We start from the raw sequence: 18,500 nt of genomic DNA, 5'->3' as shown, positions 1-18,500 counted from the left end.
TTTAATAATTTGTATTTTGGAAAACAACAACATAAACTAATAACATCAAGCTCTAATTCTAATAGAATTACAGTAGCAAATATCCTTAAGGAACTTATGCCAAGTTTTGTCCAAAATTAAATAGTGACATAAATGAGATAGAGAAGTGTTAATTTGTCTGTGTTTGCCCTTTGAAACAAAGCATGAGAGATAACTAGATAAGTCCGAGAAATGTCATCAGGGTTGATGTAACAAACGGCACAAAAAAGGACACGTGGCCAACATGCACACAAGGGGTGGCCCAAGCTTAGGGCTAAGAGAAGAAGAATATCCCAAGGTTTAGTGGGGGGAAGCATGATGATGAATGCACAGTGTATCTTTCACCTATGTTGAGACTAGGCCCCACACAAGCTTCTTTTCAATTAGTATAGGAGAGAGCACTCCAATGCCTTAACCCACTTGCATTGCATGCTTTTTGTGGTTTAATCATACAGCACCAATTTTGAAGCTGTTGAGGTGAAGACTCAAGACTTCTTTTTCAATTTTCCTCCTCTTGAATTGCATTCAAAGGGGTATATCATGGCATGCTTTTGATACATTACTATGTTGACTAATTCCAACGAACCACTCCTCTCTCTCTTTTCAATCTTGTACTCTATAGCACTCTTGGTTAGGAGACACTGTGGTACTCGTTTTTCCTCACTTGGAGCCCTCCCTGGTTGGTTCTATAGCCTACCCTTCTCTCTATTTCTTTGTCTCTGAGGATTACTTGCATGAAACTAGTGAAAGCATTCAGTTTCATGCTTCACATGTCCATGCATATATGCTTGTTTTTCTGACTTTAGGCCACCACATATCACTGCCTCTACTTCCAAAAACTGATGCTTCTGCTTCATCCACTTTCTTCATTTTGTACAGCTACTTCGAAACTGCAGCTTTTTCAGTTGTGAATGCTTTTCTGGTTCCTATCATTCAAATGATATGTTCACGGGTACGTTTTGTGCTTTCTTTACTTTGTTTTTTTAAAGTTCTTTAGGCATTTTCAATGTGTCTATTTAGTGGTTTGATGAAAGGCCTAATTGTGAAAGCATAGGGAGATAAGTAGGGGTTAGAAATACATTTGATTAAAGCATTTCTGTTTGACTTACCACTTGACATCCAGTTAAAAACCTTTTTCATTCTGTTATAAAGATGAAGAGCACTTTTGTCAGATATAAATTTGTTTTTTTGAAAAAGTAGCACAAAGTAGGTTCTGTTGGCTTAAAAAATTCCAAGAGAAAAAAGACAAAAAGGGAAATGGTAAAACCTTCTTGTGAAGGGTGAGAAGAGGGTGAATAGTAGAGAACTTTATGAATAGGAGATGAGAAGAGCCACATAATTGGCTAAATGCCTTGCTGAATGCCATCCAAGAATCAAATGGAGATGTCATTGATTTTGTGGTGAGCAAAGGTAGCCGAATTAACTATACACTTTCTGAATTTTGGTGGTGATCATGGAATTCGGATCTGTGAGAGTTACCTCTTGAGAAAAAGGTGCCTTGTAAGATTCTGATGCCATATTATTTGGAAGAAAAACATGAAGCACTTTTTCTTCTGTCTTGTTGAAAGCAATGGTGCTATGCCACAAACACGGTGCTTTTTGCTTTGCCTCCACTTGTCTGTGAAAGCACAGACCAAACTGTATGTCAGATTTTAACAAATGAACGGTGGAAAGGGCCTCACTGAAGTAGCACTAATGTATCATAGCCTCAACCTCAGGAAGCATTGCATAGGTTCTTCTTTATTTCCCTTATATTATATGAAACTTGTCTAAAGAGTTGCTTTTGTGAAATTAATAATGCTGAGCTCTTTCAGCAATTGTATGAATAAAATTGGGAGGAAAAAGTGAAATAATGGAAGAAAGAAAAAGTGCTCTTCCGCCTTTCTTGGTTCCTATGTACTTAATAAAGGGTAGGATAATTGAGAAGACCATACATTGGATAAGGACCAATTATAAGTTTCAATAGAAAAAAAAAAAAAAAAGAGAGTCTACATTAGTTTATATATATCTAAGTTCTTTGGACATACAAAGAAAGCGACTAAGCAAAGTAACCTCATGCAAATGATGCATGGATGATATTTGTATTATCTTAGGAAGCTATTGGTCTGTGGTCACACAGTTGTCTTCCATGGTGCATCACTTTCTCTCGGTTTTCCAAACTATTTTCTTAACATAATCATGCATCCTTTATATATATATATATATGAAATCAAAGTATCTTCTGAAAAAATTACAGTATTTGTACATATTTGCTTTGGACTTATATATACTTAGGATCCAACAGTGAGGTACTGTTGAATCTATAGTATATTTGTTTTGGTGTCAATAGTTAAATTTCAACTTCCAAATCCAAACACATCATAATTATTCCTCACTGTCTACTTTCTACTCGGGTGCCATTAATTAGTCAAGGTAAATCATTTATGTTTTGTTACATGAAGTTTCCTCTTTGATGATGCTGCTTCTTTCTTCAATTATTATTTTTTTGGGGGGATGAATATTCAGTACACAATAATGAAAATGTTTAACAATAAAAATCTCTCAGCATATTATATGTATGCATGTGTCTATGTAATTACTTCTCAGCCATTTATTCATTATGGATTATCAAAATAAATAACCCTTTACTAATGATATTGAATTTATTATACTCCCCCATTCTCAAATTAGTATCACTTTAGAGTATTGTACAAGGATTAAGGAATCGATCAATTTAATTATTCTAAATACTAATGGGAAAAAAAAAACACGATAGTACAAACTTGTCCTTTTCTTGATAGCATATGTTATTAATTTATGCTTTCTTCGAGGGAGAAGGGAAAGGTGGAAAAAAGGTAATAAATTCTTTTTTGGTAGTGAAAAACATGCAACGGGTTTTTTTAGAACAAAAGAGTTTTGCTGAAGTGACATTTATTTGAGAATGAAGGAATATGTAGTATTGTTAAGAAGTGTGTAAAGTGAAATAATGTGTTATCTATACTTCGTCAATAATATTTTAGTGATTGGTTACCAATGTTTATCATATGATTAATAAACTACTCATGCATTTTCCAACAGTAAACATTAAACTTCATGATAAATTATTGGACCACGTACAAGTAATTGAAATCCCTTATATTTGACATCACATACCACCTCCTCTAGAATACCAGCAAAGAAAAACTATAGTAACATTAATTAGGTAATGAAATGGATATGCATCAGTTAGGAGATTCACGTTGTGGATTTGTCCAATAACAAAATCCTAAAGTTGGTTTTGGATGCAAGGATGATTTTTCTTCTCCAAAATCCGATTGAGAAGTGGAACCAAATATTGGTTCTAGATATTTATCCACACTAGTTTTGCAAGCTATAGTATAATACACTTTTGCAGTTTGTAGGATAATTCAAAATTTATGCTGTTTGCTGCATTATATTTTAGAGTAGTTATTGAGTTTTTACTTTTTATTTTTTTTCCAATCTGAATTGAAGATATTTCGAGTAGGAAAAGGATGCTGATATGTGCAATAATTTAAGTCAAGTTTAAATCATGTTGTTGCTTTATCCAAAATGCATATATTAGAAAGAATATATGCAGACATAATTAGAGAGTTTGGTACAAATCCCTTTAAGATCATTTGAATATTTGCCCAAATGGAATGCATAACTTATAATAAAGGGTGGCTTTTTCCCCGTATCAAGTGATCACCTAAGAGACAAAGCTCTTGAAAGACCATGTGCTATTAACTATTAAGGTTAGCAACAGGGTAAACTACACTGCTAATCAAAATCAAATGGAAACTACATTGTCGGCACGGCTGCAAATGCAGAGGCTTATAACAGTTATGTTATTATAAGGGGACATTGATATCAGCATTTTCCCATTACGAGTTTCCTTGTTCTCTCTTGTTGACATAGGTTTTCCTTTCTCATAATTTAGAACAAAACAATACATATGAGTTGCATAACGTTATATATCACCACAAATCCATCAGTTCTTGAATTTTTTTAAAGTTGGTCGGTTTCTTATTAGTTGTTATATGTCTGGAACTAGCTCAGTAGACACAAAGATCCGAAACATGGTGTAACTCTCTTAGAGTATTCCACATCCACCTATTTTCAATTATTAGCTTCACCTAGTTAATTCGGCTTGAAGTTGGAAGTAACTTCCAAAGGCATTAGATTATAGACAAATTTTCATCAGTGCATGGCATCAAACATAAGTACTTCTTTACACTATTAGTGTTCTGCACACTCTTTTTCAGTGCATGAATGCAAAAACTGGAATTTATTGTTTTTGTTTTATGTAATCTACAGATGAGGACACAGCATCTATAAATTGAAGTTCTTGCAGAGTTATAAGCAAATCAATGAGGTTGTCTGGGCAATAGTTATAAGAAAGTTTAGGTAGGGCTTCCTTGCATATATCTGTTTACTCTTTTTATTTTCTGGATTTTTCTCATACATAGAATGAAGATGACATGATATCATGTGAATTCATGTCCTGGTCTTTGACCTTCATCTATAGTGATTTCTTCGCCCTCTCCACCTCTTAGTTTACTTGCATGAAATAAAAGTTGCTGCTATCATTTTGGGGTGTTGCATAATCATGAATCAGAACCATGATATAATTCATGTAAGCATGTACACCACTGTCTTGCAACTACTATAACCCTTTTGATTCACACCTGGAAAAGGTTTCATATAAAACGCATGTAGTTCTTTCTTTCTCTCCCTCTCCCTCTCCCTCTCCCATTAATTAAGAAGAGTATCATGTAACCTTTACTTTATGGGATCTGTAGTATCACTGAAGTTGTAGGGTTCAGAATTTGTGCAGGCTTTCAAGTAGAGGCTTGTCTTGACCATTGGATATAGATCACTATAAGTAGATATGAAGTTCATGAAACTTGGAACAAGGCCAGATACTTTCTACACTGAACAAGCTACCAGGTATTTATACTGATCTTTGGTCCAAGAGTGGTATACAACTTATTTTCCCTCTATATATTATGTATTCACATACTAACATGTATTAACATAATCATATATGCAGGGGTGTGGTTTCAGATATACCAGCTGACCTTGTGATAAAAATCAATGATACTACTTATCTGCTACACAAGGTACTAGAATTAGATTGAGTGTGATGTGTGCAAAAAGAAAATAACATCTTAATTTTAGTTCATCTATAAATCTACTTTTGTTGGCTACAGTTTTCGCTTCTTCCAAAATGTGGCCTTCTGCAAAGACTTTCAGATTCTAGTGATTCAGAGAATGTTCCTCTGGAGCTTCATGATATGCCTGGAGAGCCAGATGCTTTTGAACTTTGTGCTAAATTCTGCTATGGAGTTTCAATCAACATCAGTGCTCATAACTTCGTACCTGCTCTGTGTGCTGCTAAGCTCCTCCAAATGAACGAGTCCATTGAGAAGGGAAACTTTGTAGGTAAACTTGAGTCTTTCTTCGGTTCATGCATTCTTGAAGGATGGAAGGACTCCATTGCAACACTTCAGGCCACTGACAAGTTACCGGAGTGGTCCGAGAATCTTGGCATAACAAGAAAATGCATTGATTCAATTATTGAAAAAATTCTTACACCCCCACCACAGGTCAAGAACTTGAGACTATCGAAATTCTCCACATTTCTATATTTGATAATTGGAACATTTCTTTACTTAACAATGATGATTATGTGCAGGTCAAATGGTCCTACACCTACACTAGGCCTGGTTATACTAGAAAACAACACCATTCAGTCCCAAAGGATTGGTGGACTGAGGATGTGTCTGATCTTAACATAGATCTTTTCAGGTGCATAATAATGGCCATTAGATCGACATATGTGCTCCCACCACAGCTTATTGGTGAAGCTTTGCATGTCTATGCATGTAAGTGGCTACCAGGCATCACAAAGCTTAAAAGTTCATTCAGTTCAGCAACACAAACAGAAGAATCCAAAGCGGTGAACCGAAAAATTCTGGAGACTATTGTGAGCATGATTCCTGCTGATAGAGGGTCAGTTTCAGCTGGCTTCTTGTTAAGACTTCTCAGCATTTCAAGCCCTCTTGGTGTTTCTCCAATGACCAAAACAGAACTAATAAAGAGAGCCAGCATACAGTTTGAGGAGGCAACAGTGAGTGACCTGCTTTATCCTTCAACATCCTCTTTGGACCAAAATTTTTATGACACGGAGTTAGTGCTAGCAGTGTTGGAAAGTTTCCTGAAGTTTTGGAAAAGAATCTCCCCTGGTGCTGTGGATAACAGGCACTTGATAAAATCAATCAGAAATGTTGGTAAGCTCATTGATTCCTATCTTCAAGTGGTGGCAAGGGATGATAACATGCCAGTGTCAAAGTTTGTCTCTCTGGCTGAAACTGTGCCGGCTATTGGCCGATTAGAGCATGATGATCTCTACCAGGCTATCAACATTTATCTCAAGGTGAATTGTGCTTGCAATACATGCAGTGTTGTCTTAAACAATGTCTAAACTTTTGTTTAATTTTCACAGTATCTTTATTGGATACATAACAACTACACATGAAACACTCGACATTTCAACACCTTTTGAGGACCTTGAGATGCCAATTATATACACTTAAACAACCTTTTCACATCGAAACTCTAAAATTTCTAAAGTAACATTAAACATTCAGATTCTGTTTAGATAAATTTCTCAATAAGTAGTACTTACAAGAGAAGAAAATAAAATAAAATGAATTAAGCTTATCTGATAAGTTAGTTAGAATTAGCTTATGCGCTAACTTATAAAAATTCTCTTATTTAACTTCTCCAAAAGTTGATTTTAATTTATGGAAGAGACTTGATTCATTTTACATGCTGGTTTTCTTTTTCTATAAGTACATATGGAGAAGTTTATCCAAGGAGATCTTAAACTACTTCATTATAAGCAATTTAGTGGTCAGCTTTTATTTCTTGGAAATTTGGTTCTTATACGATGCATTCATGATGTGACTCATGTTCAATGCATACATACACAGGTGCATCCTGACCTGAGCAAGGCAGAGAAAAAGCGCTTATGTGGGATTCTGGAGTGCCAAAGGCTGACCCCAGAAGTGCGTGCACATGCAGTCAAAAATGAATTTCTGCCACTGAGAACCGTGGTGCAGCTCCTCTACTTTGAACAAGAAAAAGATTCCAAGGCAACCACTAGTTCCAAGCTGCAAAAGTCTCATGATTTACTTCTAGGAGCAAAGAAGAGACCAGCCACTAGAGATAGCCATGGCAAGCGATCTTTAGTGAACAAAGAAGAATTCAAGAGAGAAGAAGTCACAAGAAGAACCTCCCATGCTGAAGGAAGAGAAAAGGGTCAACACAAAACTAAACGTTCAGATGGTAAGTTGGCATTGGACTTGGAAAGAAAGATGGTTATACGAGGAGACACTGAAGAAGCCAAAGAAGAAAGGATGTCAAGCACCAAGTTGGACTTGGATTCTAAGAAAAACATACAAAGGGCAAGAAGCAAAAAATCAGAACATGGCCGTGAAAAGGGAAGATAGAGATAATAGTAGTTATAACCTTTGAAACATTCTGAGCAATTCTCATTCCCCTATGTATGAACCTAGTAGTCTCTATTCTTATAATTTCTTTTTTACATGTCATAAATGTAAACAAGGTCTGGTCCTTTCTACTTTCTGTCACTGTTAAAGAGTTGTATTTATCAAAGAGGTCATCGCAACAAATGCAGTTGACTTCTCTCAGATTGATACTATTTTCATCACATTTCAATTGCCTTACATAAAAATGAATTGTACCCATTATCATGTTTGTGGCCGAGGAAAATGAACAAGTTTAGCCCTTCAAACTTCAAAGGTCTTTTATTATTGGGCATAGTCATGCTTGGATTAATAAAAAAATAATAATATTGATCTCCGGGTTTGAGTTTCTAGGAAAAAACACAACTAGAATTCATTGTTAATTAACTCTTGATTCCGACTTCTAATTTCAAATATTTAAGATACTATTTGTAGATGAAATTGTTAAAACCATTTGCAAGAGATTTGAAGCTTCTAGCAGCGGTTCATCCTCAATATTTCAGTTGATGATGATTTTTCTATTTATAAAGGAAAGAAGTATTTACGTTGTCTACCCTGATTCAACACTGTCTAGAGACAAATTTGAGCCCTTCATAGCATTATCACATCTCATTGAGTCAGTCAAAATATATTTGTTAATACTTTAATTATAATTTTTTTTACTAATAAAATGAGTAATCAAGACATAATGAGTTTTCTTGAAAAAAGTCAAACAATTATTGTAATTAGTTGAAAATTTGAAAATACCGTGTCATTGTAAAAAAGTAATGATAATTTGTATTATTGTAATTAGTTAGGTTAATTTTTTTTATATATGACTAAAACTTATAATAAATAACATATACATATAAATATTATGTTTAAATATATAAATTATGGGTTAAATTATATTTTTTTGTTCTTTATCTTATTTTTTAAATTTCTTTTGGTCTTTTATCTTTTAAAATCTTTTGTCTTTTAAATTTGTGTCAAGTCATTTTGAAACAATGATTCTTTTTAATTTTGAGATATAATTAATTTTGAATCATTTGTTATTCACTTGTATAAAAACTATCAAATGAAATTGAAGGTCAAATCAAAAGTGTTATAAATATAGTGAAACTTGCATAAAAATAAGTCCAAAAAGTAAGCAAAAAATTTTAATTCTATATTATTTTCTAATTGTTTGTGCTCTTGGGGTATATCTTTTATAAGATTTTTATTATGCTTATAGCCTTTTTGAATTTGAATGTCAAATGAATTTCATAGTTTTCACATAGGTGAATATAATATTGTAAGTTTCACATATTGAATCAGTCAAAAATTGAATTAAGATCATGATACAAAATTGAAAATGATCATTGTTCTAAAATGATCAAATCATTCTAAATATAAAAAAATAAAGGATTAAAATAAATATTTTAAGAGATAAAGGATCAAAATAAATATATAAAATAAAAAAAGAACTAAAAAATCATATTTAAGATTTGTATGAATATATATTTTTAAAGATATAAATTATATTTTATATTTATGATAAATAATTTATATAATAGCATAATATTATTTTTATTTATTAATAATTTATTTTAAAAATATTAAAATTTAATTCATATATGTTGTACATCGGTCATTTAGGCCATAGTTTTGATTTTGGACATCACTTAAAAAATATTTGACCACAAGTATTATTCGATGGTGACCCATAGAGCCTAGTCATGTTAACTCACGATAGCTCCTAACCTTCTGTATTATCCGATGGTGACCTATAGAGCCTAATCGTGTTAACTCACGATAGCTCTTAATCTTCCATGTTACTGGGAGGACACTCCTCCATATATGGACTCATCGTTAAGAAGACATTTGATACAAAGAATCATCTACTTATATCCATTTACCAACTCCATCATACTTGTTGAGTTAATCACTTGGTCGAATCAACGACTAAGATATTATTTGTTTTTAGTCTAAGTCTTCATGGTTTTACTTTAAGACATCACTCAAAAGATTTTTGACCAATAAAAATAATTGTGTGTATATAAACTTATATATATATATATCCTTTTGTTTGAACAATGTGAAATTTTGCTTACATCTCAATAATATCATAAATAAAAATTAACTTAGATAAGAAATTAAAAACATTTCTAAAAACACTTTCATACAATATAATAGTTCATATTTAATATAAAGAGTGAGTTATAAATCTTTCATAAATGTATAAGGAGTTGTCTAATTAAATTTCTAAAATTACAAGAAGAATAAATTAAATATTATCTAATGTCTTGTGATTAAAATAAAATTAGCTTGATTGGTTTCACTATACTATAAATCAATTTAGTCACATTTTCGAATAACTTAGAATTTAGTGGAGTGAAAATTTGATTAAGATGATCAATCAAAATTAGATAAGAAGTAGTGTTCGAAAATTGATTTTAATAGTTTTTTTTTAAGTCTTCTTAAATTTATATATACATGTGTAGTCTTATATACAAGTTTTATGCATAAATTGTCATTAATTAATTAATTATTGTCTTATAAGATATGCAATTCATTCTTTTATGTTAATTTAAAATTTTAATTATTTTACTTTTTATAACTTTATGTTAATAGATCACTAAGTATTTATATATTATTCTGTCAAAAAAAAAGTATTTAAATAATATTGTTTGAATCCTAATCCAACAACGATTCAATTAATGGATTACTAATTAATCAGTAATTTTAACAATTTAATGATGGATCTATCAATTATACAAAGAAGGTTTATGAAAATGAAATTAAGTAAAAATAAGTAAAAACATAATTCTTATTAATAATTAATTTTTTTTGTGAATATTGATTTTTATTTAATGCTTGCCATTATAATTAAATATGAGCATATAGTGTATAATTGTTGAAATATATAAGATTATTCGTATTAAATGAATATTTCATATGCTTTTAATAAATCATATTAATAATAATGGCGCAATAGTTTAATAAACTATTTTACCAACAAGTTCACATTACAAGTGAAACTGGATTCGATTATTTTTAGCATGATTTCAAATTTGAGTTTTAACTTTTGTGGTTGAAAAAAGTATAGTAGAGAAAAATCTTATTAAAAATAATTAATTAGATTTGTGATATAGGTTAATGAATACTTCACATTAATAATATTATTATCAAATAATTGATTAGATTCTAAAATATTAAGTTGGGTTAATTTGATAAAAAATGATGAGAGTGATAGCCTTAATTCAGTTAAGATATTGTGTGAGACTAATTTTTGACAAAGCTGATAGATAATACCATGATACCAAATTTTTTTTAAAAAATATTAAATCCTTTAAGACAACTTTTAAGACATTACATTTTTTTTCAAGAAAAAAGTCATTATATATTTTTGTAGTCTAGTTTATCATTTATTAATTTTTGTATAATTTAATTTTACTAATTAAGCAATTAAGAAAATACGAATCCAAACAAGATTTTAAGACATTTAATTTTTTATTGTTTCATTCTCATTTAATATTTTTGTTTAGAATATGAATATAAAACAAAATAGTTACATGAGGGAAGTCACTAATATATATTCACATACTTTCTTTTTAGCACAATCTAAAATAAATTTTATTCAAATGTATACTAAAAATGTGAATTTAGAATTCAATAAGTTATAATATGTTTAAAACCAAATATAAAATAATTGCCAATAACATTTGTTTTTTTGGAATGATAATTATCATTACTATTACTAAATATGGTTCCTTGATTCAACCACCCATCAAAAACGGAAATCAACAACCACTGGTCAATAGCCATATATCATTGATTTTGAAACAACTTTCTTAGCCAGTCAACCATATTCATATTTTTTGACGTTCAAAGTTGACTTTTCTTTCTTCTTCATCAAAACTGGTATCCCAAAATACGATAATGATTTATTACACTTGTTTCAGTTATCTCCATATTTTTCTTTCCATTATCACAATTCTACCATTTTTGAAAATTATTTTATATCTATAATTTTTGTGGCTATATATAAGCAAAATCCTATTTTCCCCATAAATAAATAATATTTTTATGAAAAATAAATATAAATACAAAAATAAAATTCTTCCTCATTTTTAGTTTAATGCTAAATAACATACAAAAATATGTTCACCCCTTCTCCCTTCTTTGGTTTTTCTGAAAGGTAAACCTCCACTACTCCATTTTTACCCATTTTTGCACTACTTCTTCTCTATTGTTTGTTAGACTTTTTTTATTATATTTAATTCATATGGAGAATTTGAAAACTCTAATTTTTTATTTTGTTTAATGAGTTATCAAAAAGAATATTCTATTTAATATGGCATGGTCCGTGTTACTTTTTTTTTTTTTAATACTTCTCAAAAGTGTCATTTTGAAATTTTAACAAATATTCAATTCAGAGTCGAGTATGGTATCACAAAATTGTATGTCTTGATTGATGTTTGTAAAGAAGAAAGTGTGAATTTTGTATTGTACATTAAGACTTTGATATTTCATTTATTAGATTTTGTAAGTAGTTTTTAAATTTATTGTTTTAATCAATAATTATGATTGCTTTTAACTTATTGTTTAGCCTAGTTAGTTAGGAGATTAAACACGTGTGTATGTTTCTTTAGGATCATGTTTATGCTTTTCATAATTGTTGTTTTTAAATATTTGTCTTAAGAAGTGAAGATTTCGGTGAATTTGTTTTGACAAGTCCAGAATGATTTTCAAGTAATGATAGATATATAACATTTGTTAGTTGTGTTTGGCCGACATGCATTTGGAACATAGAAAACCAATCCAAATAGTAAAAACATGAAAGTTATAGTGAAAAACTTTTGGGTAACACAAAATTTCACGTCAAGAATGGGTAACCAAAACCAAACACATTGATATAAACATGTTTTCTTTATTGTTAGAGTTATATCTTTCTTAGCAGTGAAACTGTAAATTTATTAACTAGCTATGTACAACATGGAAATACTATGCCTGTGTATATATGCACATGTTTTAATTTATCAATAAACATTATCACCTATTTTCTTCCTTTTGTTTCATAGATTGTATGAATATAATTGGATATTCAATAATTCATATCGTATCATTACGACGGTAGTTGGTAGCTTCCTTCAATAGTTTCTTAAATGAAATGTAAATTATATCATTAACGATTCTATTGATTTTGGCTGGTATTTCAGGATTTGAGCAAACATTTGCTTCTAGTTATACCAATTATATATGCATTTGTTGTTTTGTAATATACTTGTTTTGGCCTCACTCCTCAGAGATCGTGAAAGAAAATATTAAAGTTGTCAATCCTTAATATTTTTTTTTTTTATCCTTTTTCATGCCTATTGTATTCTTGAGTATGAGCGTGATGGTGATGGTAAAAAGGTGGCATTCCAAAGCGAATGGTTAATGAAGTTTTTATAATGGGAACTATATGTATGTTATCATTAAATCTTTGATTAAAACATTTCATTTATTTTTCATTTTTTATTACAACATTGAATTCACCTATTGATTGTGGTATTGCATGGTTAATGATATGTCAAATTTAGTATACCATAACTTCATGCTTGGTTTATTAGCAATTTTATTTGAATTTACCACAATACTTGTTTGTTGTGCCTTTTTTGTCTGCATTCCTGTTGGTAGTGTACTCATAAATACAATGACTAGGCAAAGGACTATTGCTTAGGATAAAATTATATACTAATGGCTAGGAGTATTATAGTGTTTTTTTTTATTTTAAGTTTTACCTACATATCAAGGACCATGTCATGGATGTCTTTCAATCTTTACGAATGAATTAATGTTGTTCTCCCTTTGGATCAATAATATTTTTTTTATGTAACCTAGTATTAATTTGATAAGGAATTCCTTTTTCTTTATTCTTGAAATCGTATAAAAAATAGGATTAATTAAAATACAAGAAATATTTTCTTTTATGATGGGGCTAAAGTGAAAAGCAATTTAAACTCTACATTGTGTCTTTTTCACTCAATAGTAAGTATTCACCTATATGATTTGTTAACAATACTTACCTATTAACTCAATGTCATTCAAACATGTATACTTTATATCTTAACCTACTTCCCCACATTTTTTGTTTGTATATCATATCAGGATCTTATATCAACTACATATATTTATGTTCAACTTAGTAGTCTTTTGTTCTATATAAATACCTCGTTTTCATTAATCAATTGAAGTTCCTCCTATCCTCCCGCTTCCCCTCTCTCCTATCTTTCGTTTGACCAATATCCATATGAACATATGAAAAGACAGCCTTGATTAAAAAATGTAAGTGATAATGTGAAAATTACATAATAAGTTTTTATTGTGTACTTAGGTTATTTTAGTTAAGAAAAATAACTTGTAATTTTTATTAGTATTATATTCAGAGATTCGCTTTCTTTAAACTTGTACATTTAATTAATTTTTTTTTATTGTGTGGGGGCATTGTAGGTATGGAGTGTTTTGACATCAGGGAAAAAAAATCATGGTGTGGTGCTTAGATGGATTAAAGCAGTTGTATACTGCTGTGATAAAATTTTGTAATACTGATTTGTCCAAAAAGGCTAAAGGTTTGCAAAATCCAGAAGCAATTGCAAGAGAAACAGTTTGTATGTCATTACCCTTATTTCTTTCTATTATATGATATTTGGAACCTTAGTTCACAACAAACAAGTGGTTTTTTTCTTACTAAATAGTTGTTCCAAATTAACATAAATTGGATAAATGAATTTGCTTAAATTATCATTGTTAGTTTTCCAACATCTATTTGCTCTCTTATTTTTCTTTATTATCTTCGAATCTAGTTATGCAAAACCCTTTTGGTTTTCATGATCTTTTAAAAAGCTTTAGCAACAATTATTTAAATTTATATAGTTTTGTGTGTTAAGTAGTAGTCTTATACACATTATTGAGGATCAAATGAGTTAATAAAAATAAAGGTAAAAGTTTAACAAATGAGTAAGATTTTAAAATTTTTAGTTTAGTCGACTGAAAGAGAGATAATAAAAATAGTTATAGGAGACATTTTGAAGGCCTTTGATGACTATAAATCGTTTGGTTGGAAAAATTTCGCTTGATGTCATAAACTTAACCACATTTTAGTTATTAAGGTTCTTATTAAGACATTGAATTTTACTTGTTTTATTTTAAATGTAGTTAGTGTAAGTGAGATTGAAGCACTGTATGAACTATTCAAGAAGATCAATAGTACAATAATTGATGATGGAGTAATTACTAAGGTCAGTAATCTCATCTCATACTTTGTGCTTCTATGATTTTTTTTTTAATTATATTTATCTTTTTGTCTTTGAACAATGAAATTATTTCTACATTACCTATATAATCATAAGTTCCTTATTTTACATATGGCAGGAAGAATTTCAATTTGCCTTATTCAAGACAACCAAGAAAGAGAGTTTATTTGCAGATAGGGTAAAAGCTTTAATTTCTTATTTTTTGTCTACAACTTCTATTAACATTCTCACTCAAAGAAAAAAAAAATAGTTTGATGACCTATTTCATAATTTCATCAAGTTACTTTATGGCCTATATATATGACGACCTTATCTAACCTTTTTTTTGTTTATTAGTTGGATGGTTGGGTGATCTCGTGATCCAATTACTTTGACATTATATCACATACACCTGATATGATCTCACTTAGAAAAACATTTGTTCTATTCATGATTTTATATTTTTAAATTTTGTAGGTATTTGATTCCTTTGACAAAAACCATCATGGGATGCTTAAATTCAAAGAGTTTGCAATTGCTATCTCTGTCTTTCATCCCAACGCATCAATTGATGATAAGATTGAGTGTAAGAGTCTCTAATATTTATTAGGATTTTAGATATATTATAGCCAACAAAGTTATTAAGGATTAGAAAGGAAAGAGTGGTTATAGAATATTATAGTTATTTGTTATGGGTAGTGATCTATATGCTTGTTGGTTCCTAACTTTCCTTTTTTTTTTTTTTTTTTTGAAGTTTCGTTCCAATTGTATGATCTTAGACAACAAGGATTTATTCAGAGACAAGAGGTAATTTAATTTTCTCCTATATAACGTTGAATGAATAGGGTTTTCATCACTGAGCATGTAGGACTACTATTCAATAGTCCAAGTGTTATGCTAATATTTACTTATCAATCAATGTGTGAGATAATTATTTGTTGTTAACTCATCAATAACTAGTAACATTTTTCTAAAGCTCAAAATTACATGTATTTATTCAATTCTTTTGTCTATGCCTTGAATTTAAAGCGACTCTAGGTTGTTAGAGTTTTCATAGGTAGATTTGCACTACAAAAAATGTTACACATAGTGACATACAAAAAGTGTCACTATAGATATAATATATGTAAGTATATGTCTATTTGACATATAGTTACATACAATTTTAGTGTTGATTTTGAATAAGATTTAATAACATATTTTGTTTGTCACTATAGCCTATACTTACATTTTTTAATAATATACCAACAAATATTATAGTTATTGTGTGAGTAAAAATAATTTTTAGTGACATATATAGTATCACTATAAGGTATGTGTCACTATGTGACAATTTTTTTTGTAATATTGAGCAACTTTGTCTAAAGCTCTAGTAATTGCTTATTGAGAGAATTTCATAATTTTGAGACATTTTCATAATTTCTTGTCGAAGCTTGTTGATGGCAAATTAAGAATAGTCTAGACGCATTGGATAATGTATTGTTAGACATGTAGTTAGAAACATGGATGGAATGTGTTCGCAATTGAATAGTTTTTCTTCTAATAAAAATAACCAATTTTGACCATACTTGAATAAACTCTTTATAAGCATTTATAGAAAGAAAAATAAATTAAGTTTCCCCGATATGTTAGACGAGAAGCTTCTATAAAAGTTAAATGCATACGTTGATTTTAGTTTGTAAAGAAAGTTCAATTAATTTTTTTTTTATTTTCTTTTCTTACAAATGCTTATAAAGAAGCTTCTCCAAATAAGATCATATTTAGGATCAAAATATTGCTATTTTTTTCATAAACTTAAGTGTTTACCCATAACTTAATTTCAAATGAAGTAAAAATTATGTTTTAGAATCATAGATAAATTTTTGTAATTTGTTTCATTATTTCCTTGGAGTTTGTTTGCTCCAACACACTTTTTGTACAAACATATAGTGGATATGCACCGATGGTCATTGTCTTTGTATGTATAGTTAAAACAAATGGTGGTGGCCACTCTAGCTGAATCTGGCATGAATCTTCCAGATGACGTGGTTGAATCCATCATTGACAAGGTGTTTCTTTATCTTACAACTTCATTGTGTGTGTGTCTAATCTTGCATTCACAAGTCCTGGTATATTAAAGCATCAATATTTTCTTCTCTTTTTTTTTGTTCTCTCGTTTCATTTTATGCTTGATTATTTTATGTTAGTGTGTGAAATTTATTATCCTTTCATTCTTCTTGATATAATCTAAGGAAGTAAAAACAATTTTATCAAGCATGCCAGTTATATTTATTGCATTTGCACGCATAACCAATACATAGCTTTTAGGAGCAGTTAGTAGTTGTCCTTTCCCTAATGTGTTATTTTTGTGGTATAAATTTGTCTTTCATTATGTCTTATATAATAGTAATCGATGATTAGTGAGACAATTAAGTATTCTCTATGAGACATTTTTCTCATCTACGAACCAAATTTGAGCTAAATTTCTCTGCTAAATAAAGTAAAGCTTCATTAGCCATATATTCTTGTGAGCCTAGTAAATTATGTTTCTTGACTTGATGATGATACTAGGTCATTCTTGTGATATTATAATATTTTCTATAGAGTTATCATTAATAATACTTGAGCTATTCAGACTTTTGAGGAAGCTGATACAAAACATGATGGGAAGATTGACAAGGAAGAGTGGCGAAACCTTGTCTTGCATCATCCATCCCTTCTAAAACATATGACTCTTCAGCATCTTAAGTGAGTTTCTTTTTTTGCTTATAACACCAAATGTCGTAAGTTTATATTAATATAAGTGAATGTTAGTTTGTTAAAATAGCCTGTTATATTATTATATCACAATTATGGCTTAATGACACAAATAGGATAAAAGTTATTCATATATACTTTTTATAGGAAAAGTTTTAAATTCTTAAACAATCCAAAATTTGTTAAATAAATTCAATAGGTTTATAGAAAAATTATGCATGCCCCCACTAAACTAATGTGACCTCTTTATGTATTCACTCTTATCTCAGAAACTAGTTATTTGAACTATTTGCAGATAAGTATTTGCTTATTTCTATTTTGTTAAAGACCTGACAACTCAATATATTATTTTGAAATAAAAAGAATGATAAACTCAAGAATAATAAAAAAATGAAAAATAGTCAATAGTCATCATAAGTTAACTTATAAATAAAAATTTTGGTCTATGTTGTATTTAAATAAAGTGGACTTTGATCTTGTTTTAGGAAACATTTGTAACATTAGTTTAATAGAGATATGAGTAAAAAATGTTACACAATCAACTAATAAAAATATAAAAAAAATAATGATTTATGTCACTTTTAAAATAATTATTATAAAAGTTAATAAATTTATTATTTATATAATTAGATTATTGCATTATCAGTATACCATAATTAAACTCTTATAATATATCTATATATTTGTTTCACAGTTACAACATTAGCTAGATTGAACATTGACTAGCGTTTTGTCATCAAGATCTAGCATCTAATATCTCACAAATTGTTTCTTGGCAGAGATATTACAACTACATTTCCTAGTTTTGTATTTAACACACAAGTTGATGATGCCTGAAGTAGCTACATCATCTATGTCAGTTTCTCTAGTCTTGATCGAGAATGATATTGTTTCCCTTGAGAGCGGTGAAATTTTGTGAGAAATATATGGTTAAATTGAAAATGGATTATTTATATTTTCATTTAATTGAACTTTGGCT

At 29.7% G+C, this 18,500-nt stretch overlaps 2 protein-coding genes across 10 annotated transcripts; both read left to right on the top strand.

Moving 5' to 3' along the window:
• The first annotated feature begins 326 nt into the window (after positions 1–326).
• Positions 327–7,782, top strand: LOC109804124 (BTB/POZ domain-containing protein At5g47800). 9 transcript variants are annotated; one of them, XM_020365901.3, is made up of 9 exons: positions 327–495; positions 641–697; positions 898–970; positions 4,315–4,404; positions 4,824–4,947; positions 5,051–5,120; positions 5,211–5,606; positions 5,696–6,436; positions 6,996–7,782. In XM_020365901.3, the coding sequence occupies exons 5-9, from the start codon at positions 4,889–4,891 to the stop codon at positions 7,512–7,514; spliced, it is 1,785 nt and encodes a 594-aa protein (XP_020221490.2). In that variant the 5' UTR covers positions 327–495; positions 641–697; positions 898–970; positions 4,315–4,404; positions 4,824–4,888; the 3' UTR covers positions 7,515–7,782. The 9 variants fall into 9 exon arrangements, with proteins under 9 accessions (XP_020221490.2, XP_020221491.2, XP_082920404.1 ...); XM_020365902.3 differs by lacking the exon at positions 641–697; XM_083064278.1 differs by lacking the exon at positions 4,315–4,404.
• Positions 7,783–14,037: 6,255 nt separating this feature from the next.
• Positions 14,038–17,516, top strand: LOC109804281 (calcineurin B-like protein 3). Its single transcript, XM_020366086.2, has 7 exons — positions 14,038–14,161; positions 14,709–14,791; positions 14,925–14,984; positions 15,263–15,371; positions 15,540–15,592; positions 16,753–16,833; positions 17,400–17,516. Exons 1-7 carry the CDS (start codon positions 14,038–14,040, stop codon positions 17,514–17,516), a joined length of 627 nt encoding a protein of 208 aa, XP_020221675.2.
• Positions 17,517–18,500: the final 984 nt, after the last annotated feature.

The sequence above is a fragment of the Cajanus cajan genome, chromosome 1 (assembly GCF_000230855.2).
Source record: "Cajanus cajan strain Asha chromosome 1, NIPB_CcT2T_4, whole genome shotgun sequence".
Classification (NCBI taxonomy): Eukaryota; Viridiplantae; Streptophyta; class Magnoliopsida; order Fabales; family Fabaceae; genus Cajanus; species Cajanus cajan.
The sequence above is the reverse complement of the archived record's forward strand: the minus strand, read 5'-3'. Positions and strand labels throughout refer to the sequence as shown.